The 26,543-nt window shown below is 38.9% G+C and overlaps 2 protein-coding genes across 8 annotated transcripts in view; one reads left to right on the top strand and one right to left on the bottom strand.

The window, feature by feature from the left end:
• Positions 1 to 1,853, top strand: part of CD80 (CD80 molecule) — a 31,309-nt gene extending 29,456 nt beyond the window's left edge. For all 7 annotated transcript variants that reach the window (XR_007408044.1, XR_007408045.1, XR_007408046.1 and 4 more), the window contains one exon: positions 316 to 1,853. The gene's annotated coding sequence lies outside the window, so the exon portion shown is untranslated. The remainder of the gene's footprint in view (positions 1 to 315) is intronic.
• Positions 1,626 to 24,863, bottom strand: TIMMDC1 (translocase of inner mitochondrial membrane domain containing 1). Its single transcript, XM_025476586.3, has 7 exons — positions 24,436 to 24,863; positions 21,842 to 22,007; positions 19,662 to 19,750; positions 18,914 to 18,981; positions 10,435 to 10,513; positions 6,319 to 6,429; positions 1,626 to 4,056 (listed from the first exon to the last, which is right to left on the bottom strand). Exons 1-7 carry the CDS (start codon positions 24,609 to 24,611, stop codon positions 3,906 to 3,908), a joined length of 840 nt encoding a protein of 279 aa, XP_025332371.1. The 5' UTR covers positions 24,612 to 24,863; the 3' UTR covers positions 1,626 to 3,905.
• Between the last annotated feature and the right edge of the window lie 1,680 nt (positions 24,864 to 26,543).

Below are 26,543 nucleotides of genomic sequence, written 5' to 3'. Positions count from 1 at the left end.
GTAGGCTTATTGAGAACAACCATGCCTGATACATTTATTTGCCTCATATGTAGAAGAGTATTAACTTGATCAATAACATTTGGTTGCTTGATGATTGCTGGTGCTTAATATTTGCCTGATATTTCATGTAATAAAATTCTCGAAATTCTCCCATAATTTAATTTCTTTTTATATTCTTTGGCCATAAATAGTAGTATCTACAGCATCACCTCAATTTGGGAGCACTTTTATGGTAAAAAATATAAAGTTTTAAAATGCTTTCCTTCTTTGGGAATTTAGAGTTTCAAGTATTCGTTTATTTTTTTGTTTCCTCAGGTCCCACCTCCATCTTAGATTGACCTCATCTTTGAATTTCCTCAGATGGCCAGGATTATCCCACCTTGCACTTCATGCATCTGTTCTCTAGGAGCCTGTTCATTTCAGTGGCCCTGCAGAAAGTGACCAGAGGAATATGGTGGGGACATAAGTAGCTCTCTGGTAGCCTTGGTCAAAGAATTGTTCAGGCCTGGAAGAGACATTCGGAAAATACTTGTCTCATTAATGACAAGGACATCAAGGCCTAGGGGGTGACCTGAATGATAAAGGTCTGAGCTAGAACCCAGATTTCCTGTCTCGGGTGCTCTTTTCCATCAGTAGTCCGGCTCTGTGCTATTAACTGGTGTGTACAGGTGTACACACCAGTCAAAATGCTTCTGGAAAAAGAGTATGTCCAATGTCAGGTCAACTTCAGAGACTTCATCTGATGCAACACTAGAAGGTTTTGTGTTGCTGTCAAAAGCAATCTGATGCTAATGTGTGGTAGTATGATGGTATATATACCAATATGAGAATGATGGAAAAATTACTGGGGTTTACTCAGTATCTCATCTTTCATTGTGTTCTCCTCTGTTGCTTTCCCACTTCTCCATCAGGTTCTGGAGAAAGTAGATCTATCCAAAACTAATATCTGCTGACATGTAAGATGAATGACTTATATACCTCAAAGCGATAGTCACGTTGGAGAGGGATAGGTTGGTTTAGAGAGTCACATCCTACTGGTTCATATTGGACTGATAATCTCCTTAATGGCTTTATGCTAGTTTAAACTCATTTATAAAACATGAGAAAGTTCTCATTTAAAATGAGATAGGTTTTAATTGTATATTACTAAACAGATATTACTAAACAGTAGCTGTCCTTAGAATTTGATTGAGGTAATGAAAATAGCATTCCATAGGGTTTCCCTAGATTCCTCAAGTTGCTCTTCCTCCTTGGTATTTCTGATCCTTCTGACATCAGCAGAGAATTAAAAATAAAGAAGTGGCCAACTGCCGTTCCTGTGTCACTTACTCATGATTCCTTTCTCTGAAGTTGTCTTCCATAACTCAGTGGACCTGGAGGTAGACCTGACTGGAGGAATCAGACATTCTCATTTGAAAATTTGACGTTGGACAGCAAGTTGGCCAAGTTTCTCACATGTAGCTGGGTTTACAATGTTTAATTTTGGCAGCTATCAAGGGACCAGATTATGCTATATAGTCTAAGGAGCAGAAGTACAGTTTTAAATGGTTGCCCTCAGAACAAAATCACTGAAAGAAATAAAAGTTGGAGACTGACCTGAACTCAAAGCAAAGAAACAAAAAAAATGGGAACTGCTGCATTTAATTAAAATTAATAATCCTTAGACATGCTCAAAAGGAGACCTCAAGAAGTAATCACAAAATAGGACACATCTAGGAGACAGCTTATTTATACTTAAAATAAATTATATTACATTACTTATTACATTTGATAAATGTGTTGGTACTATTTTCCAAAGAATTATACTTTTATTGATATTTTTGTGATATGAATAAAATTATTTTTAAAACCAATCATCTAGTTTTATAATTTCTAGTTGGAGAATTTAACCTATATGTAGATGTGAATAAAACAATAACTAATTGCCAGTTGTCAGCAATTTATGAATGGGATAATTAAGAAAAACATGTTTTATGGAGTGTGGTGATAACGTGTAAATCATGGTAAAAATACACTTGTGCAGAGATTCTTCTATCCTTATAATTACTGATATTTGTTGTTCTATCTATCATCCCCTGTGCACCAGGGCATTGTGCTATGCTTTTCATTTCATACCCATCCTGAGGTAGATACCATCTCATTGGACAGAAGAGAAAACTGAGACTTAAAAGTAAAATGGCTTCGTTATATAGGTCACATGGCTGCAAAGCTACATGACTGGGATTTCAAGACAGTGATGTCTCCAGAACCCTTGGTTTTAGCCACTATATCCCACAGCTACACAAACCTGGTTTCTGAAAATAGTTATTTTTAGAGCAGGAACTAAAAACAAAGAGGTCTAACACTGAAACAAAGTACTAGCAGTCTTTACCCCTTAGTACACTTAAAGCAGTACATCCCCACCCCCCTCACTTTATTTTAATTTTTAAAGATTTTATTTATTTATTTGTTTATTTATTATTTTTTTAATATTTATTCATTCACTTATGATAGACACAGAGAGAGGCAGAGACACAGGCAGAGGGAGAAGCAGGCTTACTCTGGGAGCCCGACGCGGGACCCGATCCCGGGACCTCAGGACAGCGCCCCGGGACAAAGGCAGGCGCTAAACTGCTGAGCCACCCAGGGATCCCCAGATTTTATTTATTTATTCATGAGAGACAATAGAGAGAGAGGCAGAGACACAGGCAGAGGGAGAAGCAGGCTCCATGCAGTCTCCAGGATCATGCCCCCGGCTGAAGGCGGTGTTAAACCACTGAGCCACTGGGGGCTGCCCCACCCCTCACTTCAGTAAAAGTTAAAATCTGCAGGACAGCTTCCTTCTTATGGAGCAAGCTCCTAGAGTATAAAGACTGTGTAGCTATTCTAACTTTTGCATAGATACTTTGTCAGCAACACTAAGAGATGAAACAAAGTCTGGCTCTTTTTTAAAAATAATGCTTATCTACTTCATGCTTGTTAAATTTTTTTTCATGCTTGTTAAATTTATATTATATTTCAAATGGCATAGGAATTATCTTTTTATTTTATTTTTAAAAATTTTATTTATTTGAGAGAGTGCATGCTTTTGGGGGAAGGGGCGGAGGGGTAGGGAGGAAGGACAAGTAGACTCCATGCTTGAGCATGGTGCCCCACACAGGGCTCAATCCCATGACTCTGAGATCACAGCCTGAGCCAAAATCAAGAGTCGGACACTCAATGGGGAGCCACCCAGGAGCCCCTACACACTTAGGCCCATGATGTTTCAAGGACCCAAAGGCACAAAGGTTTCATTACAGACCATTTGCCTCACCTGGTTCTTTCCTCTCCTCTTCCTAGTGATGCCTAGAGTATCCTTTTAAAGGGCTGCAAGAGGGATGCCTGGGTAGCTCAGTGGTTGAGTGTCAGCCTTTGGCTCTGGTCGTGATCCTGGGGTCCTGGGATTGAGTCCTGCATTAAGCTTCCCGAGAGGAGCCTGAATTCTCCCTGTCAGTGTCTCTGCCTCTCTCCCTGTGTCTTCATGAATAAATAAATAGAATCTTTAAAAAAAAACAAAAAAATAAAGGGCCGCAAGAATAAACATACAACCCTCAGAAGTCAACTCCAATCTTGGGAAATTTTAAATTTTCTGTAGTAAAATCCAGGGAAAAGAATTATGTATTGTATTGTATTGATTGATCAGTACAGATATAATTTCAAATATATAGATCAATCAGAAAAGACATAAGTGTGTATTTAAACTTAAGGATGAGTAAAGTGACCATACAATAGCCCAATTCTTGGTTAAAAAAAAGGTAAGGGGCCATTGCCACTAGAGGTGCCTGCACTTACATTTGTCACCAGGCTGACCAAGGAGAAGCCTACTATTGGCATACAATGACATAGATCCCTTTGATTCACCAATGAATTTTAAGTTCAGAATATTTTTAGTCTTTGTCTTGTTTATGTGTTGATGAAGGGTTTCTAGGAAGATTTAGCAGTGCTTCGATTTTCTTAACATCATCTTTGGATTGATTTTTCTGTAAGCTACTTTCAATTTCTTCAGGTAGGAGCTGAGTAAATTGTAGTCTGGCTTTACTGTAAAGAAAGAAAAGGATATATCATGTACTGCTCTGTTTCTTAGTTCTCAGATTTTTTTTTTAAAGAAAGTGTTTATCTATTCTCCCTGTGCCTTAAAAGCAAACACTGCTCCTTACACTTCAAAAACAATGACTTTCTTCATTCTCCTAACTAGTTCCATTCATGTGCCAACTACACTTCTCATATCACCAAAATGGTGTGTGCTGTGGCAGCAGCTCTGATCCCTAAGATATTCCAGAGTTCCTGTAGGGTGTCATGCTCAAGTGTGAGCCTTGCAAACTGGTTGTCCTCTTGCCCTCAGGGCTGGGGGGTGAATATGAGCCCCCTGCCACTCCATTAACTCTCTGTTGCCAGACCTTGTGAGAACTGCACAAAGGCTAGAACAATGGTAAACTCAATATGGAAAAGTCAGATGGGACAACATTATAAATGTATTATTTACAAGGAGTTAAAATCAATTTCCAAATAACAGATCAGTTCTTTTTCTAAATCTATTATTAGTGTCCTCCTTTTTTTAAGTGATTAGCAAGGTCATCCATAACTTTTTTCTCGACTCTTCATACCAGGTTTGACCATTTCTTCTTCCATATCTCTACAGTTTTCCACATTTTTGGCTCACTAAGGCAATTATTTATACTCTCACTTTGTTTGACTTCTCTATATTTTCAAGCAGAGAAGCAGGCATAGAATAAGCTCTTAACTGTGATTTAAATTAACTCCTCAAGAATGACACATATAGATCACAGACATTTAAGTGCCCCATAAATTTTTGGCCTTATTTCCTTCTAAAGTATCCTTCAGTACTATAATTCAATTCAAGTTATTATTTTTAGCCATTCGTGGGTTTTCCATCTCTAAATAACCGATCGACCTCTCTAGTTACTTTTCTGTTTTCCTTTTTTTATTGGGATACAATTATTATGTTCATATTTTTCCAAATGTAAATTCTCCTGCAACTTTCTGTATCAAATATACTTTCTTTACCTTTCCAATTTCTTTCTCAAAGCTTTCTTTTCTTAAAAAAAAAAAAAAGTTTCTTATGACACCTAAAGAACTAAAAGTAAGCTAATGCTTTCATGCTTTTAATTCTCTACATTACATTTTATCCTGGCATTTAGAATCTTAAATGCTTTATCCTAGAACTTAGACAACTACATATCCCATCTACCCTCTTACTAAAGGAGTGAATGAAACAAACACATATTGAGCATTGTGGTGTGATTCTGCCCTCAGATTGGCTGAGAAAACAGAGGGCTTGAAGTTAAGTAAAATATCTAAGTCACAAAATTAATAGCCTAGTTGGGATTTAGGATTCGTTTTCAAGGTTTCACTGGCTGCAAAATCCATGCTTTTTCTCCTATCGAACCTAAGTCCCTGAATAACTGACCTATGGATATTAAGAGTTTCCATATGTGTATGTGTGCTTAGCATAAATGGAAGCTTCAAGTAAAAACATGAGGGAAAAAAGACTATCAACTACTAAAACAGCAGAAGCTTTAGTTGTACACAGGAAGCTGAGCCATGAGAATCATTTGTACCAGGAGCGCTAACAGCAGCCTATTCTGGTGATCTTACAAAGAATCAGCACAAAATCCACTCTCAGTCTGATAACTGCACCCTAGGGAATGACTAGGTGGAACAGGTGAAAGTTTTTATCCTCCTCAGTGGCATCCAGTCTATGAGCAGCCGCTATAACTACCTAATTCATGGGCATCCACAGCAAGTAGAATCTTTGAATGTAGAGACCTAACATGCTCTGTATTGTTCACAGATGCATGTGTAACCGGGGATATCATCTTTTAAATAAAGCCAAGTTAAAACTCATTCATTGCTGTCCATTTCCTTTAGGTAATTTCCTATGCAGTCAAGAACATAGAAAAAGAAAAAAAAAATGCAATCAAATGAGATTTACAACATCTTAACTTTTAAAAAAAGTATCTAAAGAATGAGCCTCATCAGATTAAAAATAAAATTAGTATTTTTCATTTTCTCATTCCTTCATTAAAAAGATTAAAAGACCAGGTAGGGTACAAGTTGAAGAAAAGGAAACTCTTCTTTGAGATTTTCTTTCTTTATTTAAGTAATCTCTACATGAGACCTAAACTCACAACCCCAAGATCAAGAGTGCTCCATCGACGGAGCCAGCCAGGTACCCTAGAAACTCATCTCTGAATTGAGAGGTGGTTTAGAAGACCTGGGTTAAGAGACCACCACAATGTTTAGGAAAATCAGATACCCTCATCTTCACATGCTCCTTACCTTTCTTCCAGTTTTAGCTCATGGAGTGCTTTGCGATCCTTCTGTGTTCTCTCTTGGACAGTCTCCCCATAGAACTTCTGAAATGCCATCAAAAGACTTCCTACAGGAGCGCTGAGGTGAAAGCAGAAAGAGAGCTGAGGAAACAGGAGCTATTAGAACACACACCATGTGAGTATCTGCTAAGGCATGAGCAACACCGACTGAGCCTCCTATTCCCTGACAGGTATAGGAACTCTGACAAAGTGTCCTTGTCGAATGAAGAAAAAATTATGGCAATTTCCTTCCTGGTCTTCTAAACCGTAGAAAAAAAGCTATCGCTGCAACTTCCTAAAATTAATTGGTATAAAAACAACAGGTCTATACCTTGGCTCTGGGTTTTATAAATGAGTGATAAACTGGGAAAATATATACTTATGACAAGTTCTGGCAAGTAGCTTTATACTGAAGATTTCTCAGAAACGAAATTAATACCAGAAATGATATCAAACCCTGCAGAGGGCAGGAACTATGGAGGGCATTTTTGGTTGGAGGGAAGGATATTACTAGCCTCTGGAGGTGGAACCACCAAAACATCCTCAAATTCAAAAGTCTGGCACAACAGTCTCACTTACAATGTCAATAGTTCCCCTTTGAGAAACTGATTTAGATGAACAATTATTACAGTAATGACGAGGGTATGGTTCTTGTGTTCTCAAAGAGAGAGTTTTTGACTCTGATATAACTTAAGTTTCCCCTGACTACAAACTAAGTAGCTCATTCAAAAAATTATTTTTGCTAAGTGGAAATGTCCACTGACAACTGGTTAAAGAAAATGTGGTATATACAATGGAGCATTATGTTGCCTTTAAAAAGAGTCACATGCTACAACATGGATCAACTTTGAGGATGTTATGCTAAGTGAATAAGCCAGTGACAAAAGGACAAACATTATATGATTCCATTAATATGAAGTATCTAAAGTAGTCAAAATCCTAGAAACAAAGTAGAAAGGTGGATACCAAAGGCTGGGGGGCAGGGGGAGGGAAGAATTAATGTTCAATGGGTATAGAGTTTTCAGTTTTGCAAAATAAAGTTCTAGAGATCTTTTGTGCAACAATGTGAATATACCTACCACCACTAAACTATACATTTCAAAATGGTTAAATTTATAAATTTTATGTTGTGTTTTTAATGACAAATAAAAATAAATTATTTTTGCTAATTTCAACAATTTTTCTCTTCAGACTAAGCTGGTATATTAACATATATATAACAAGGGGCGCCTGGTTGGCTCAGTCAGTAGAGCGTGTGTTTCTTGATCTCGGGGTCCTGAGTTAAAGTCCCACACTGGAGGTAGAGTTTGCTAAGAAACAAACAAAAAACCACAATATAATAAAAATAATGTCAGCAATGAATTATGACATGCAGAATTTTCAAGAATTTTTAAAAAGAATGCATAAATCTTCCTCCTAAAAAGGGGATAGAAAAAGGGAGGGCATAGGTAGAGGGAAAGGGAGAACTCTTCTTATTCAGGTGAGTGCCAACTAATAAAAACAGAAGAGACAGAACAAATCATTTTGCAATCATTTTTGTAGTAAGTGATTATAGCAATAATTATAATAGATCATTAAAACCACCAGGAAAAAAGACAGGTGAACAGGCTGTTCAGTCTTATCCCACAGATTATTTATTCACAATGTGAAAAAGATACCTTTACAGTGGAGAAACTTAGTAGATGCAAATGTGGTAGGCAGAGTTCTAAAATGGTCCCCCAAATTGTCCTGCCTTAATTTTTCAACTATGAATATATTATACCCATGATTATGCTACATGGCAAAATTTTACAGATGTACTGAAGGTCAGTAAGAAGCTGAATTTGAGTGAATCAAAAAATGATCTGGGTAAACTCTTTAAAAGCACAGAGTTTTCTCTGGCGGCAGTGTAGAAATCAGAGAGATTCAAAGTACAGGAAGGACTCAACATGCTGGTTGTGCTTTGAACATGGAGGGGGCACTAGGATAAGGAATCGGGACGCCTCTATGAACAGTGGTGCCTGGCTGACAACCAGCCAGGGAACAGTGACTTCAGCCCTGATAGCCACAAGGATCCTGTTCACAACCAGAATGGTTTGGGAACAGATTCTTCCCCAGAGCCTCCAATAAGAGCCTGCCTGACCAATACTTTTGAAGTTGGCCTTGTAAAACCCTGAAGAGCGAGAGCCCGTCTGAGCCTATCCAGACTTCTGATCTACAGAATTGTGATAAAATAAATGGGTTGTGTTTCAAGCAGAAGTTTGTGGTAATTTGTCACACAGCAATAGAAAGTACTGCACCAAGTAACTAAAATTAACATATCTTATGATACGCGATACAATATGTCTCTTGATGTGAAAAACTGACAAGGAAACAACTTCATCTATATTGTATTTACACCAAAAACATTTAACCTAAATCTAATCATGAGGGAATACTCAAAAGAAATTGAGAAATTTTCTGGGGGAAAAAAGGCAGTGGAACTGTTCTAGTTTAAAGGAATCAAGGAGCATCTAGGTGGCACAGTTGGTTAAGCATTGAACTCTTGGGTTTCAGCTCAGATCATGATTTCAAGGTCATGAGATCAGGCCCCCTATCAGGTCTAAGCTCAGGGCAGAGTCTGCTTCAGATTTGCTCTCCCTCCCAAATAAAGAAATAAATCTTTTTTTTTTTTTTTTTTTTTTTTAATAAAAGAATAGGGATCCCTGGGTGGCGCAGCTGTTTGGCGCCTGCCTTTGGCCCAGGGTGTGATCCTGGAGACCCGGGATCGAGTCCCACATCGGGCTCCCGGTGCATGAAGTCTGCTTCTCCCTCTGCCTATGTCTCTGCCTCTCTCTCTGTGTGACTATCATAAAAAAAAAAAAAAAAAAAAAAACTTAAAAAAAAAATAAGAATAAAAACCATAAAAATGATATACAATCGGATCCTGGGTTTAAAAATATATGTACGTGTGTTACTATGTGTGTGTGTGTGTGTGTATATATATATATATATAGCATTGTAATAATCAAAAAATTTTGAATATGGACCCTAAGACATCTACATTGAATCAATGCTAAACAATTTGTTGTGATGATTACACTGTAATATCATTGGCGAATATTCTCCATTTCATCCTGGGAGATCCATGCTGATATATTCAGAGGTGAGGAATTATGAGGTCTCAAAAGGTTTAATCAAAAAGAAAAAAAAGAGAAAGAACTGTACACACATACAGAGATATAAAATGAATTTGGCAAAATGTTAACAACTGGTGAATATAAGTGAAGGATATATGGGTGTTCAATGTACTAAGTCATTCAACTTTTCTGTAGGTTCAAAATGTTTCAAAGTTAAAAGCTGGAGAAGAAAAAATTTTAAACTTATTAATAAACAAAACCAAAACTAAAAAAAAGTTTTTAATGCAATGTACTTGTTAGTTGTTTTACTTTTTTTCCTGCTCCTTGTAAAAACCATTGTTCAAACTGCCAATATTGGGCAGCCTGGGTGGCTCAGCGGTTTAGCGCCACCTTCGGCTCGGGTCTTGATCTTGGAATCCCAGGATGGAGTCCCATGTCGGGCTCCCTGCAAGGGAGGGACTTCTCCCTTCTCCCTCTGCCTGTGTCTCTGCCTCTCTCTCTCTGTCTCTCATGAATAAATAAATAAAATAAAAATCTTTAAAAAGGGCAGCCCCGGAGGCACAGAGGTTTAGCGCCACCTGCAGCCCAGGGTGTGATCCTGGAGACCCGGGATCAAGTCCCACATTGGGCTCCCTGCATGGAGCCTGCTTCTCCCTCTGCCTGTGTCTCTGCCCCTCTCTCTCTCTCTGTGTCTCTCATGAATAAATAAAAAAAAAAAAAAAAAAAAAAAACTTTAAAAAAAACCTGCAAACATTTTCAGGTGTTAGAGATATTTAAACAGTTTTTAATCAGTGACAATTGGAAGTAAAGTCAACCATCAGGGTAGAATTAGAATTTGACAGTCAAAGCCACTGCCAATACAAGACTAAAGACCTTTTACAGGCTTTTAGATTTGAATTTGTTCTTTGGAAATGAAAGAGATTTTTGACAGGTACGGCATTAATGAAAGTTGTGTTAACTTAGAATGAAACCATGTGAACACTTACCCTAGCAAGGCTCCAATTATGCCACCAGCCACCAGACCATGCAGGCCTAAGTTTATTCTAAAAAGACCTCCTGTGACAGCTATTTTAAAACAAACAAAAAAACCAATATGAAATTATCTTTAAACACTAGAATCCATTTTTTAAATTTCCCTTCTATAAAAAGGACATAAACAACTAAGTAAGTTTTCTGAACCCAACGTTAATATACCACCACAACCTAGATATCCTGAATCTAAAAGGCCACATGGCTAGCTTCTCTCTTCCACATGGGAGGTTCAAGGGAAGAAACATTCCTTTTATAAACCTAATTTCTCCATCTGTTCTATTGGTCTAATCTCTTCTCATTCTGCTTCATTTTTCCCATGTCCTCTTAAAAATCTGTAATTTCTTCACTTCCACCTCTTCCATTTCTTCTTTCTTCAAGAAAAGCTTTCCCCAAAACCCCCTGCAGTTTATACCTTTGCCCCCCAGCCTCACCCTTTCTGTAGGGCTGGCCACACCTGAGGCCGACCCACAAGTGGACATTTGGCCTACACTGCCACCTGGTGGCCAGTACACAGGTCCTATTTCCTTCACTGGGATGGTTTATTTATGAGGTCATTCATTTTTCTCCCTTACTAGGTATAACACAACTAATGCCATCTCAGAAAGACTTTTTAAATAAATGAGATTTTTTTGTCTTATTTAAGTATTACTTATTCATTCTTTTATTTTCTAAGTTTTAAAATTAACAAGAACAAAAATCATCTTTAGTTCTATTACTCTTATTAAAAAATAAGGTATTTTTTAAAAAACCTATCAGAATAGGGACGACTGGGTGGCTCAGTGGTTGAGCCTCTGCCTTTGGCTCAGGGCATGATCCCAAAGTCCCGGGATCGAGTCCCGCATTAGGCTCCCTGCATAGAGCCTGCTTCTCCTACCTATGTCTCTGCCTCTTTCTCCGTGTCTCACATGAATAAATAAAATCTTAAAAAAAAAAAAAAAAACTATCAGAATAGCCAAAATCTAGAACACCGATAACACTATATGCTGGCAAGGATGTGGAACAAGAGAAACTCTTGTTCGTTGCTGGTTGGAATGCAAAACGGTACAGCTCCTTTTGAAGATAGTCTGATAGTTTCTTACAAAACCAAACATGTTCTTACCATATGATCCAGCAATCATGCTCCTTGGTATTTATCCAAAAGAGCTGAAAACTTATGTCCACACCAAAACCTGCACACAGACATTTATAGCAGCTTTGTTCATAATTGTCAATACTTGGAAACAACCAAGATGTCCTTCAGTAGATAATATAATAAACTGGTACATTCAGACAATGAAATATTATTTAGCACTAAAAAGAAATGAGCTATCAACTAATGAAAAGGCATTGGAGGAAACTTAAATGCATATTATTTAGTGAAAGTCAATCTGAAAAAGCTATGTACTATTATGTAACATCCTGGAAAAAGCAAAACTATGAAAACAGTAAAAAAAAAAAAAAAAAAAAAAAAAGATCTGTGGTTATCAGGGGCTGGTGGGCAGGATGCATATGTAGAGCACATTTTTTGGGCAATGATAATGCTCTTTATGGTACCACAATATCATACACATATGTTTGGATACAAATCACCCAACATTTGTCCAAACCCACAGAATGTGTACCAAGAGTGAACTGAACCCTAAAGGGACTATGGACTTTGGGTGATAATGATGCATCAATGTAGGTTCTTCCATTGCAACTAATATCCCACTGTGATGTGAAATGTTGATAGGTACGTGTAAGTAGGGGACGGAATATATGGAAAATCTCTGTGTCTTTTGCCCAATTTTACTGCAAACCTAAAACTATATCAAAGGTGGGGAGAGGGGTAGTGAGGCTTATAAGCTGTCAACAGCCAAACACCAAAAACGGAGTTAGACTGTTTATTACATATAACCTTGTTTTCTATGAATAAAGACAACATACTTTTGTGTTTTTTTTTTCAATCTTGGTACTTTTTATTTCTTTTTCTTGCCTGAATGCTGTGGTTAAAGTCTCCAGTATAATATATATAACTGTATTCATCTCAAGTACCTGAATTACAAATATATACATCTTTGCCATGTTCTCAGTCTTAGGGAAAAATCATTCAGTCTTTCACCATTAAATATGACATCTGCTGCAGGTTTTGTCATAGATGACCTTCACTGGGTTAGAGGAGTTCCCTTTTATTCCTACTTCACTGAGAGTTTTTATCATGAATGTTGGATTTTTATCAAATGCTTTTTCTAAGCTAACCTTAAATTCCTTGGATAAATTCCACTTGGTCATGATATAAAAATCTTTGTTTGTTGGTGGTTTTCATTTACTAGTATTTTCTTATGAATTTTTGTGCAAATAGTTTTTTTTTTTAAAAAAGTAATCTCTCCACCTTTCATGGGGCTTGAACCTACAACCTTGAGATCAAGAGTCACATGCTCTGCCAAGAGAACCAGCCAGCCACCCCCGAGTATATACTCCAGTGATAGTGATCTGTAGTTCTCTTTATCTGGCTTTCGTATCAAGGTAATACTAGTCTAAGGGAAGTTTGAAAGCGTTTCCTCTTCCTCTATTTTCTGGAAAAGTTTGTGAAAGAAACTTTCCAAAAAGCCATTGAAGCCATCTGGTCCTGTGCTTTTGTGAAAAAAAAAAAAAAAAAAAAAATTTAATAATTTAGTTTTTTAACATCTTATAGGGCTATCCAGATTTTCTATTTGTTCTTGAGTAAATCTTGGTAATTTGTGTATTTTTTTCTTCTTGGTCAGTCTTGCTAAAGGTTTTCTATTTTGTTATCTTTTCAATTAGACTGTTCATTTGGGATCTTTCTTCTTTAAAATGTAGGTGTTTGTAACTATAAATTTCCCACTAAATACTAATTTGCATACATCTTAGAAATTTTGGCATGTGCTTTCATTTTCATTCAACTCAAAATATTTCTAATTTACCTTGTGATTCCTGTGGTTTATTTATTCCTGTGGTTATTTATAAATATGTTAATTTCCAAATATTTATTGATCTGGGCTGCCCTGGCATTTTTATATTAAAGTCTATCTTGTCTGATACTAGAAGAGCCACTTGAGCTCTTTTCCTTACTGTTTGTATAGTTTATCTTTTTCCACCATTTTTACTTTCAACTTACTTGTTTCTTTGAACTAAAATTGTCTCCTGTAGACAGCATATAATTGGATCTTTTTTTTTAAATAGTTGGACAATCTCTGCCTATTGATTGCAGTGTTTAATCCACTCATATTTAATGTTATTACTGATACAGCTGGATTTAGCTCTGCCATCTTACTGTTTTCTATGTATCTTATTTAATTCCTTTTTGACCTTGTTACTACTTTAAAAAGTTACTTTCTTATTACTTGTTTAAGGGATTATCCAATGCATCTTAATTTATCATAATTTACTTCAGATCAGTACTAATTTTATTACAGTAAGATGTACAGAATCTTCCAATACAGCTCCAATCCTCTTCTATCTTGGTGCTATTGTCACTTATGTCATATATGTATGTTAAAACATAGCAACAGAATATTATTATTTTACACAATCATATGTATTTTAAAGAAGGGAAAAACAACAGTTAAGAAAATAAAGGAAAAACTATAGGTTTATGCAGTCTTTTATATTAACCTACATATTTACCATTTCTAGTACTTTTCATTTCTTCCTGCCAAGTTACTATTTGGTATCATCTCCTTGCTCCAACATACTTCCATTCCTTTCCTCTCATTTGTTAATGCCATCTATGGCTTTAAACATGCTATATGTCTAATACTTCAATTTTATTATTTTGTGTATTGTCTTTTATTATTTGTGTTGTCTTTTAGTCCACTTGAGAAAATGTGTATTTATATGGCCTTTAATAATTACTTATATAATTATGCCATTCTACTGCCTTCTAGCTTCCATCATTCTGATGAGTAATCAGCTATTACTTTCATTGGAATGGTTCCTTGTTTTTTTCTTGCTGGTTTTAAGATTTTTCTCTCTCAATAGTGTAATTATTATACATCTAGGTGTGAATCGCTTCATGTTTATTCTTGAAATTTGTTAAGCATCTTCGATGTATGGATTAATGTTTTTCATCAAATTTGGGAAGTCTGTAGCCATTATTTCTTAAAATACTTTTTTATGCCCTTTTCTCTCTTTACTCTCCATTAAGCATTCCCATCACACATTTGTTGGTATTTCTGATGGTGTCCTATAGACTGCTGAGGGTCAGGTCACTTCTCTTCATTTAAAAAATTCTGCCCTGGGGCACCTGGGTGGCTCAGTGGTTGAGTGTATGCTTTTGGCTTGGGTCGTGGTCCCAGGGTCCACGATCAAGTACCGCATCAGGCTCACCATGGGGAGCCTGCTTCTCCCTCTGCCTACGTCTCTGCCTCTGTCTCTCTCATGAATAAATAAATAAAATCTTAAAAAAAAAAAAAGAATAAATAAAATCTTAAAAATAGTAAGTAAATAAATAAGAATAAAAATTCTGTCCTTCATGGGCACCTGGGTGGCTAGTCATTAAAGATCTGCCTTCAGTTGAGGTCATGTTCTTGGGGTCCTGGGATTGAGCCCCATGTTGGGCTCCCTGCTCAGTGGGGAGTCTGTTGTCTCTCTCTCTCCCTCTGCCCCCTGCCCATGTGCTTGCTCTTTCTCTCAAAGTCTTTACAAAAAAAATTATTTCACAAGAGACAATCTATATTGATCCATCTTCAAGTTCACCAATTCTCTTCTATTTCAAATATGGTGTTGAGCTCCTCCTCTCCAGTGAACTTTTAATTTCTATTTTTATATTTATCAACTCCAGAATTTTCATTTGATTTTTTAAATAATTTCTGTCTTTATTGACATTCTCTATTTGATAAGTCACTGTCATCATACTTTTATTTCTTTGAAAAAGGTATAAAGTGGGCAGCCCAGGTGGCTCAGTGGTTTAGCGCTGCCTTCAGCGCAGAGCGGGATCCTGGAAACCCAGGATCGAGTCCTGAGTTGGGCTCCCTGCATGGAGCCTGCTTCTCCCTTTGCCTGTGTCTCTGTCCCCCCCCCCCCCTCATGAATAAATAAATAAAAATCTTAAAAAAAAAAAAGGTATGAAGCCTTTTTGTCTGCTATGTTCAACAGATGGGTTCTGTCAGAGACATTCCTAATGACTGTTTTTTTAATCCCGTTTTTGCATGTCTTGTGATTTTGTTGTTGTTATTGAAAACTATACTTTTTAGATAATAAATTACACATCTCTGGAGTTATTAGTACATCCCAGGGGCATGGCTGTAATTCTCTGTTTATGTAGCAACTTGACTGGACCAATTTTATGGAGTCTTTTCTCTGCAGACTATAGCCACTAAAGTCTTTGCTCAATTTTTATCTTTATGCCTGGTTTCCTAGACATAACACTGGCTTAAGTAGTCAGCCAAAGATTCATTAAAGGTTATGCTTAAACATCTCAAGCCAGTAAGGCTTCCATCTTCTGCCAATGTATCTGTGCTGAAGAATGCATTAAAAGTTTAGACAGTTTATAAGTCTTTTATGGCATTTTCTTTTGGTGTTCACAGTTAACCCTCACAACTAACCAAAGATAAGTAGCTTGCAAGGGCCCTTACCAGTTTCTCCTGAATGTGCATGAATATTTACACACGTGTGCAACTTTCCAGGGTTCTAGGGATAAGCAGGATCTTATTAAAGCCCTCTCTGGCCATCTTGTCCCCTAGATATCTCTGTTAAGATTCTGTCTCCTCTGCCAGTCTATTCCTTACCCCAAATAGTATCAAAACCTCAGATTAGCTGTGTGACATTACCCTTCTCTGTCACAATTATTTTCAGCAACTCCCTTTGGCTTGGAATTTTTTATTCTCTGTTCCAAATAAAGCCAGCCACTTCAAGCAGCAGAAAGTTGGTCCCCCAGCCTGTCTTTGTGAAACTTCTGCATCATAGAACTGTGGGTTAGGGGGCAGGAGCAACCCTAGGCTGGAACACCACAGACTCTCAATTTCTTACTAAGACTCAGTAGAAACTCTTGGATAAATGCTTACTGATTTGTTGGGTGCTTGTGGTCAACTTCCAGCATCTTTAAATGGTTGCTTTTGATAATTTTGTCCAATTCTATTGTTGCTTTTCGTGGAAAGGATTTGCCAAGCTCCTCACTCAGCCATTCCAGATGTTAAACTTACATTTATAAATGTCCAGATGAATGCCAAATAATATAATGAGAGGCCAATATCCTTGGCCTGATTCTGACTTCAGGGGAAATTACTTTTGTGTTACATCATTAAGTTCAATGTTGGTTGCTGATTTGAGATAAAGAATTATATTGTATCAGATATATTTTTCTATTCTTATTATTTTTCCTAGTTTTTACATTTAATTTACATTCAAGAAACATTTATTCTACTCTACTATGCATCAAAGAATTGTGATATAAAAGGCAAAGACTTTTCTGATACCAAGTAAGTCATCTAGTAGAGAAGCAAAACAAATTAACAGCTACAACATAGTATTTTAAGTGCTATGATTAAAGTATTTAGACTGAACTATAGGGGAAAAACACCTAAAAAGACCCAAATATGAAACAAACAAGGGGTAATGGAAGGGGAGAGGGAGATGGGGTGACTGGGTGACAGGCACTTGAGGGGGGCGCTTGACAGGATGGGCACTGGCTGTTATGCTGTATGTTGGCAAATCAAACTCTAATAGAAAATATACAAAAAAAAAAAATAAATAAAGAATGGCACACTGCACACACAGTGTTTATAAATTGTCCATCAATAATTTGTAATTAGAATAACGAAAGATTCCATTAAAATAACTGAAATAATGAAATATATTTTTTAATTAAAAGAAAAAAAAAACCCGAAGATAAGAAAATAGGGGCTAGGAAGGATATCTAGGAAAACTGAAGCTGACAGATGAGCTGAACCTTGAAAGACAGGTTTAGTAAGAGCTAAACAAAATTGTCTATGGGAGTGGGAAGGCAGGTTCAAGAAGAGGAACCCATACATGTGAAGCAAGATTATACTGGGTTTGGGAAATTAGAGTGGAGTCAGAAGGGTGGAGCAAGAGCAGATTATGGGGGCCAGATCAAGATGGGAATGATGGGAAACTATGGAAGAACCTCAAGCAAAAAAGTGTTAAATCATATTTCTAGTTCAAAAAGTATGAAGGCAACACTGGAAGTAGAGCAAACCAAGACTAGAACTGGGAAGACTGGATAGCAGCAGTGAGAGGAAAAAGGAGATGGGGGTCCATATATATTAAAAAAATATAATTGATAAGACTAGAACTTTGGAAAGGAGGAGATGAAGAGCAGGACCATATCCTTGCTTGGCTTTGTTGGTTTTTTAAATTTAAAAGGATAGATGATAGAGATCATAAGAGCAGGAACAAGCATGGAAGCTAGGGGAGGAAAATAGAATTTGGTTTGGATACAGTCATTGGAGTCTACAGAACAACAATGGAAAAATGGCTGCAAGTTTTAAAAAGGGCACGTTCCAACCGTTCCAATGCTATTAATACCTATTTCTAGTTTTATGTTAAAATGTTTTAAAATTTCTATATTTATTTTTAAATGTTTCCATTAAAATAAGTTCAAACTATGCGTATATACTTTTACATGTGTGTATATGTACATAGAGAGCATGCACCCAAAAAAGAGCACAATGATAAAGCAAATGGACTAAAATGTTTAACCACAGTTGAGTCTCAGGATATGAAGGCTATTCCTTGTACTACTTTTATTTTTAAAACTCTTTGTAAGCTTGAAATTATTTCCAAATTAAATATTTTTTAAATGTTATGTGCATTATATATATATATATGTTTTTATATGCAAGAGAATGTACGTGAGGTAGTGAATGCTTGAGTATATGCGGCACTTTATTTATAGTTCTGGAAATAATACTTCAATACTTTTTCTTAACATTCATTTTAAAGAGGTCACATTTACCAGAGGCATAGAGCTTTAAAATAAAATTCAATTTCTTACCATAAAAAATCTGGTCCCTTTCTACTTCATTTCGCCAATCTTATCTCAAGGCACTCTTCCCTCTCGCTCACTATGTTCCAGTCACATTATCCTATTTTTGAGGAACTTTTCTTGCCTTAGAGCCTTCACCCTCAAGGCTTACTTCTTCCCATTTTTCAGGTATCAGCTTCAATGTCATCTCCCCAGAAAAAACCTTCTCTGATCACCTTGACCATCCCACTGTCTCACTTATTTGTTACTTTCTATCACCGCAATCTTTTTTTCCCAATTACATTAGATGGTAAAACTCCATGAAAACAGATTTTTTTTTTTCTGTTTTGTTCATCAAGTATACCAAGGGCCAAGCACAATGCTCTTTATACATTTTACATGAATGTTGAATGAGATGTGATGAGAAGTCAACCAAAGAATTCAGTAGCTCTGATTTAGAAGTCCTTAAATATTTCCCAAATCATATTTGAGAAGACTGAAAAACATAAATAAGAACAAAAATGTCTTACCTCCTGCAATGACAAAATGGCTTAGAGCATTTTTATTTCGGTACACATTTAGACCAGTGTTGACTGTGCTAGGAAGAAGGGGGAAGGAACAAAACAAAATTTAAAGCATATCTCACTTACTTTCTTGACCATAATTTTCACTAAAGTAGTATTAGTTTAGAAGTGCCAACTATGTCAATTCCTAGTCTTACTCTAGGCCTCATCAATGTGTTCCAGACTATTAATAGGCATACGGGTTTTCTAGGTAGGCCTTCCTCTGCTGAAGAATGAACCAAAGAACAGTCAAATTTCTGGAAAAAATATTCACTTAGAAAAAGATATCGTAAAGAAGAGTTCTGCAGGGATCCCTGGGTGGCGCAGCGGTTTGGCGCCTGCCTTTGGCCCAGGGCGCGATCCTGGAGACTCGGGATCGAATCCCACGTCGGGCTCCCAGCATGGAGCCTGCCTCTCTCTCTCTCTCTCTCTGTGTGACTATCATAAATAAATAAAAATTTAAAAAAAGGAAGAGTTCTGCAGAATTTCTCTTACTTAGAAACCTTGCACTTATTTGGGTAATAGTTAATAGACTTCCATCCATGGATGCAAAACTACATTTGCAAATCTTTTACACAGATAGATAAAAGTTCTTGAGGAAAAAGGTATTATGACTCACTTTCACGTGGGTATTTAGTTTTTAAAAATATCACTTGCTCAAAAGATATGCTCCTGAAATACCAAGACCCTTTGTCACAATTTAGAGAGAACTTACTTGAATATAGTCACAAACACTGTAGTTCTCCAACTCCAGCGCCAGCCGTACCGGATGAAGCCTCGTGTGGCAGCACGATGTGCAGATTGCTAAAGTTAATGAAAAGGCTGTGAGGTTCCAAGATACTTTGATACCTTCTTTATTCTGAGACTGGCAGAAGGATGTTGGCTATGGATTAGGTAGAGACATCTAAACAGAAACACCATACAACCTCTAGCAATATCACTGTTTAAGTAGTGATGATAAAGCCAAAGTCCTACAAATATCCTAATCTATCAGAGGATGGAAAAAGAGCGGCGCTCAAGGGGATCCCTGGGTGGCGCAGTGGTTTGGCGCCTGCCTTTGGCCCAGGGCACGATCCTGGAGACCCGGGATCGAATCCCACATCAGGCTCCCGGTGCATGGAGCCTGCTTCTCCCTCTGCCTGTGTCTCTGCCTCTCTCTCTCTCTGTGACTATCATAAATAAATAAAATTAAAAAAAAATTTAAAAAAAAAAAAAAAAAAAAAAAAAGAGCGGCGCTCAACGGCCGTGATCCTGGGATCTTGGGACTGAATTCTGCATCATGCTTCCCAAAGGGAGCCTGCTTCTCCTTCTGCCTATATCTCTGACTCTCTCTGTGTCTCTCATGAATAAATAAATTAAAAAAAAAAAAAAAGAAGATGGAAAAAGAACTAAGAATTGCCAGTGTCAACCAAGTAATCTATCAATGAGGCATAAACTGAGAATCTATACAGCAAATGCCATGGCAAATATATAGTCACTGTTAGGCCTGCTTTCTATATTCAAGAAATCTTGGGAAAAAGAAACCATAAAATATACAGGAACAACCAACTAAACAGTAAATAAAAGGGAAAGGATGATAGTAACACAGATATGCAGGAAAGGAACGGAGAAAGAAAAGAGAACTGATATTTAGCGTCCACTTTCGATGTAAAAGTTGTGTTAACATACTATCTCATTTAATCTATAATTTTTTTTCAGACAGGTGCTTCAGTTTTTACTAGAGCTAGTTTACTAAAGGAAGTTTCTAACCAAGATCACTCAGCCAGTAAGGAATAAAGTCAGAATTGGAAAATAGGTTGTCTGTCTCCACAGCACATTTTCATATCACCGTAGGGCAAGTCTGGTATAATATCCTGAGGATATAGTCTAGATTTTGAGAGAATTCCTAAGTAGATCCTTAACTACTATATGATATTGGGCAAGTCGAAACCTCTAGAGTATCAGTATTGAGTGATGGCTTTTTGTTTGGTTTTGTTTTTTAAATGTTATTTATTTTTATTTATTTTTTAAAAGATTTTATTTATTTATTCATAAAAGACACACACACAGAGAGGTAAAGACACAGGCAGATGGAGAAGCAGGCTCCATGCAGGAAGCCCGATGTGGGACTCGATCCAGGGACTCTAGGATCACGCCCTGGGCCGAAGGCAGGCACTAAACCGCTGAGCCACCCAGGAGTCCCAAATGTTATCTTTTTAAAATACAGAGCATGTGAGCAGGGAGAGGGGCACAGGAAGGAGAGAGAATCTCCAAGCAGACTCCCTGCATAGCAGGAAGCCCAACACGGGCCCCGATCCCATGACCCCAAGATCATGGCCTAAGCAAAAACCAATAGCCAGATGCTCAACCAACTGAGCCACTCAGGCACCCCTGGACTCATGGCTTTTAATAAATAAGTCAGAATTTAGGTTAAAGGTATAAAAGAATTCTTTGTACTACTTTTGCAACTTGTGAAGTCTGACATAATTTCAAAATACTCTAAAACAACTCTACGAGCTTTAACTTCCTCACTTTTACAACAAAACTGATATACAGATCTAACAAATGTGTTAGCACTCTGTAAACTGTCAAGCTATAAATGCTAATTATTGTTAGGTATGAACTATTGTCTTCCATGGAGGCTCTGCAAATGGGGTTAATATGCTACAGCTAACCTTGATGATTTGGCTAGGGATTAGAAAGATTATTTCAGAAAGTACAACCTTGGTGATAATCCTTCTGAAGATAAGAAACCTGGTCTGACAAGCCATGTGTATATGCATTTAGCATCAGTACTTCCACTGTTACTGTTTCTTTAACCTAACATCTTAAATCCTCCCAGCCCTCCTACCTGAGTAAGTGTAAAGTGAATTACTAAACTGGTGTGCCTTATACGTTTAGAATATCAGTACTCACCACAGCATCAAATCGGTTATGATAAACTTCTGCTTGGCTCTGTTCAACATAGCGCTGTTTAGCATGAATAAAAGCTGGTATGCCGCCATATGCCCAGCCGATGATGCCTGCTGAAACTGCTGCCTTATAAATATTCTCAAGTTCCTTTGAAGTTCTCTGTTGTTCACTAAGACATCAAAAAGACAATGTTTGGGATTAGACTGCTTCCTGACAGTATGTTCAAGATTATCCCAATACTAGTATCACCAAATTTTTCATTATGGGCAGAATCTTCTGATACATTAAATAATGCAGTTATATTACAAGTACCTCAAAACTTGGCCAAAATTAATCTACACTGTTAGAAATTAGGCTATTTGTTGGAAAGGCAATGACTAGGAGTGGCACAAGGAGAGCTTCTGAAATGCTGCTAACAGTTTCTTGGTGTTGGTTACACAGCTATGTTTGGTTTGTGAAAATATTTTTCTAGATGCAAATTATGTTCCAATAAAGTTTTTTTTTTTCCCTCAGGTACTTTAATTTGATGACTATTACAACTCAACCACATCTCTGGAAACAGGAATTTGTAAGCTGGATGCAAAAATCAGTTATTTCCCTTTTTGAATTTTTTTAACAAAGATTTTATTTATTTATTATTTATTTATTTATTTAAGAGAGAGTGTGTGTGTGAGTATGAGTAGAGGGAGAAGAGAGGAAGAGGGAGGGGGAAAACAACCTCAAGCAGATGCCCTGCTAGGCACAGACCCTGGGAGCATGGGGCTTGCTCCCACAACCCTGAAATCATGGCTTGAGCCAAAATTAGAGTTGGATACTTAACTGACTGAGCCACCTAAGTGCTCCGTCAATAACCCCATTTCTGAAATCAGAATCAATGAGTCTTTAACAGTTCCTGCATCTACAAGAGAAATCTAATTTCTTAGAAAACTGTAATTCTTATATTTATGTCAATAGGAAAACTGCTATAAATTGAACCCTGTAGGGATCCCTGGGTGGCCCAGTGGTTGAGCGCCTGCCTTGGGCCCAGGGTGTGATCCTGAAGTCCCGGGATCTAGTCCCACATCGCTGTCTCTGCATGGAGCCTCCTTCTCCCTCTGCCTGTGTCTCTGCCTCTCTCATGAATAAGTAAATCATTAAAAAAAAAAAAAAAAAAAAGGACCTCTTATGTTATATCCTAGTAGGCTCTTTCACAAGCATTTCAAGTAACTACTGGAAGGACCAATGAGAAAGGCTGCCTCATTAACTTAACTTTAAAATAAAGGCGAAGAGCACCTGGGTGGCTCAGTGGGTTAAGCGTCTACCTTCAGCTCAGGTCATGGTCCTGGGATCAAGACCCCCGACAGGTTCCCTGCTCAGCAGAGTCTATTTATCCCTCTCCTTCTGCCCCTGCCCCCCACCCCCCCCCCCCCCCACTTATGCCCGCACTCTCTCTCACTTGCTCTCAAGTAAATAAATAAAATCTGGGAATCCCTGAGTGGATCAGCGGTTTAGCGCCTGCCTTCAGCCCAGGGCCTGATCCTGGAGACGTGGGATCGAGTCCCACATTAGGCTCCCTGCATGGAGCCTGCTTCTTCCTCTGCCTATGTCTCTGCCTCTCTCTCTCCTCTGTGTCTTTCATGAATAAATAAATAAAATCTTTAAAATAAATAAATAAACTCTTTAAAAAAATCAATAAAATCTTAAAAAAAATAAAATCAAAAAAATATTTTGAAAAAACCTTTAACAAATTTTTAAATCTAAAAAATTTTAAAATTAAAAAAAAAAAAGATGAAATCTCAATAAAGCGATTAAAACACGATTCTGAAGCTCTCTTGCCCCAACAATCTCAGCGACATCACAAAGCTTCAGCTCATTTAACCGCTTGACAACTGTAGGGGAACCTACTTCATGAAAGCGCAAATTATTCACTAGTGATTGATAAACGAAAAAATGATGGAATGCACGGACGAATGAAATATCCCGAGTCTTTCATTCAAGTCAATTCCATTTGAAGGGTTAAACTTTACTCTGAAATAACCTTACCCGCTAGTCCAGCTAACATCTTGTTCCATGAATGGATGAGACAATTATTTGCTATTTTATATATATATAATTTTTTTTTTCCTTATTTGACAGAATGAATATTCCACGGGTCTCTCTGCCATCTCTTCGACCTTCATGTTTTGGAGAGGAGCAGGGGTATTTTGTGAAATACCAAATTTTTTTTTTTTTATACAAAATACCAATTTGTGAAAAGTGAGAACAACACTGGAGCGGAGCCCTGCAGATGCGGGTTGCGGGGTGAGTTCTGACACGGACTGGCTCGGCCCAGTTCTTCCAACTTGCAAAGCCAGGGGCTTACCCTGAAGGCTCTACTCCCTCAACAGCCCTCAGCGCTCCCACGTGCAGTGCGTTTCCCCCTTCCCACTGGAAATCTTGTCCTGTCAACCAACACGACTACCAGATGGCGATGTCAGGGGATGCAAGCTGGGGATACAAATATTAAAATGCCAAATCTTATTTACAAAAAAAAAAAAAAAAAAAAAAAAAAGCTCTTCCCTGAGGGGCCCGGCAGCCCTTCACGGCCCCCTCCCCCCACAGACCCGAGGCGCGTTTACTCTTTGACAAACAGGTCCCGGAGGCGGTCCCATCCGGATTCCGCGTAGTCGGGCAGCTCCTGGTCCCCCGCGAGGGCCCCCGACTCGGCGGCCACAGCTCCAGCAGCGAAGACCCGGGGGAAAGGACTCAGCCGCCCGCAGAGGAAGCCATGTGGCGCCCGCGGCCGCACCGCCATGGCCCTCTCGGAACCTCAGGACAGACACACGCCTGGGTTCTCAGGGCTCCCAGGGCTCCCAGGCCTCCCGGAGACGCCGGGGTAGGACACAGGACAACTGCGGCAAGGAGGGGCCCAGCCCCCGCGCGCTACGACCCCAGCCTCCCGGCTGCCCGACCAGCCGCCTCAGCTCCTCACATCTCCGTCCTCCCAACCGGCCTTCACTTTGGGGGACCTTGGATACACGAGACCGGAAGTCCCGTCCCCGCCGGGGGCAAAGGTCACCGGGCGGGGCGACGGCGGAGCCCTTGGAAAACACTTCCGGTTGGAGGCGGGACGACCCTCAGCGGTGCCAACGCCCGCCCCGCCCCCGGAAGTATGTGAGTGGCGGCGGGTGCGCCCCGCCTCCCGCCCGGCGTCCCCGGGTGTCTCCCGGCTTTCTGGGCCCCCGTTCGCCGGTTCCGGGCGGCCAGGTGTCGCAGGCTGACGTACTTTAAGTCCTTAAGACTCCGGGGATTCCGCACATTTGAAAAAAAAAAAGTGCAACAGTCGATACAAGTGGAGCGGGGAAGCCCACCTGCGCAAGCACGAGCCGGACCTACCTGTCGCCGACCTCCCGGGCTGCGGCATCGAGCATGGATGGGGCTTGGTGCCAGATACACTGGGGTTTCCAGAACAATTTTTTGAACAATCAGCTGCGGGTGCGGGGGTGGGGGAGGGGTGTCCTTCACAAGATGGATTTTACCCCCCTTAGTTCACATGCCTGCTGTTTTCTCAAAAGGCAGGACAACTCCTGGAATTGCTATCGGGTGTTTTTCTTGCATATTCTAGCCATAATTTACCTTCAGTACAGCCTCTGCTAACATAGCAGTCGAGGTATTAGTTTTTGTTAAAATGCACTGCGTTAAAAAAATAAAAAATAAAATAAAACGCACGCGTTTAAAATATTCCCGAACCAGTTTGTGGGATTTCGTTTCGCTGGCCACCAGACCCAGGCCGATCCCCACCCCTCCTTTATTCCTTTCTAGACGTAATCGAGAACTGCTACACTCTTTAGAAGGATACAGGAAACAGAACTCTGGACTTCGATAAGGCCCGGAGGGGTGACTGACTACAGGGGCTACCTGAATTGGTGACCGCTATCTGGGAGACTGGGTTCCATCAGCTCCCATCGTTATCGCTTACTACATTGCATCACAACTGCCTAATTGCTGATGTGTCTCAGTAGACTAATTCTGAGCTCAGAGGCCGGGTATCTTCATCTCCGTATGTCCAGGACCTAGCATTGGGTCCGGCATATAGGTTGTTCCATAAAGAATTCAGATGCCCTGACTCCTGGCTTTGACTCCAGGTTGCTGCCTACCCCATATAGATAGAGGTGGGCACCAGGATGAAGCCCCACGGCTTTGAAGTCCAAGAAAATGGTGGTGAAGTCTGCAAGTCTACATGTATAAAAAAATAAAATAAATGCTTGTGATGATTCCAGAGTCATTCTGGGATGAGGGAGGACTTGCAATTTGGAGCAGGGATGTTGGGCAGTTACTACTTCAGCCATTTTTATACAACTCAAATGTCCCCAGGGACACGCGTACCCTGCAAATACAAATGATGTCTTATTAACAGGCAAATTTCATGAACTCTATAGCTGCCTTCTTTGCTTCTTGGTTAACTTTGGGAGCCTCACTGTAAGGTTCCCTTTACCATCTGGTAGTACCTTGACAAGTCCCCAGAGCGTTGGTGACTGCTCACACTGTTGCTGCGATTCCATCTCAGCATCTCAGACTCTACCTTCTGTCACACTCCCACTTTTTCAGATCCCCAGGTCTTACTTTTTTCTAATCACTAGGGAAATACTCTCCTTACTGTGTGATCTGGGGTCTTCTTGAGGGGACTCAGAACAATGCTAACCCAAAAGGTGTTTTGAGGTTGCTTGGACTACTGTTTAAATAGAGC

This window comes from Canis lupus, chromosome 33 (assembly GCF_003254725.2).
Source record: "Canis lupus dingo isolate Sandy chromosome 33, ASM325472v2, whole genome shotgun sequence".
Taxonomy (NCBI): domain Eukaryota; kingdom Metazoa; phylum Chordata; class Mammalia; order Carnivora; family Canidae; genus Canis; species Canis lupus.
The sequence above is the reverse complement of the archived record's forward strand: the minus strand, read 5'-3'. Positions and strand labels throughout refer to the sequence as shown.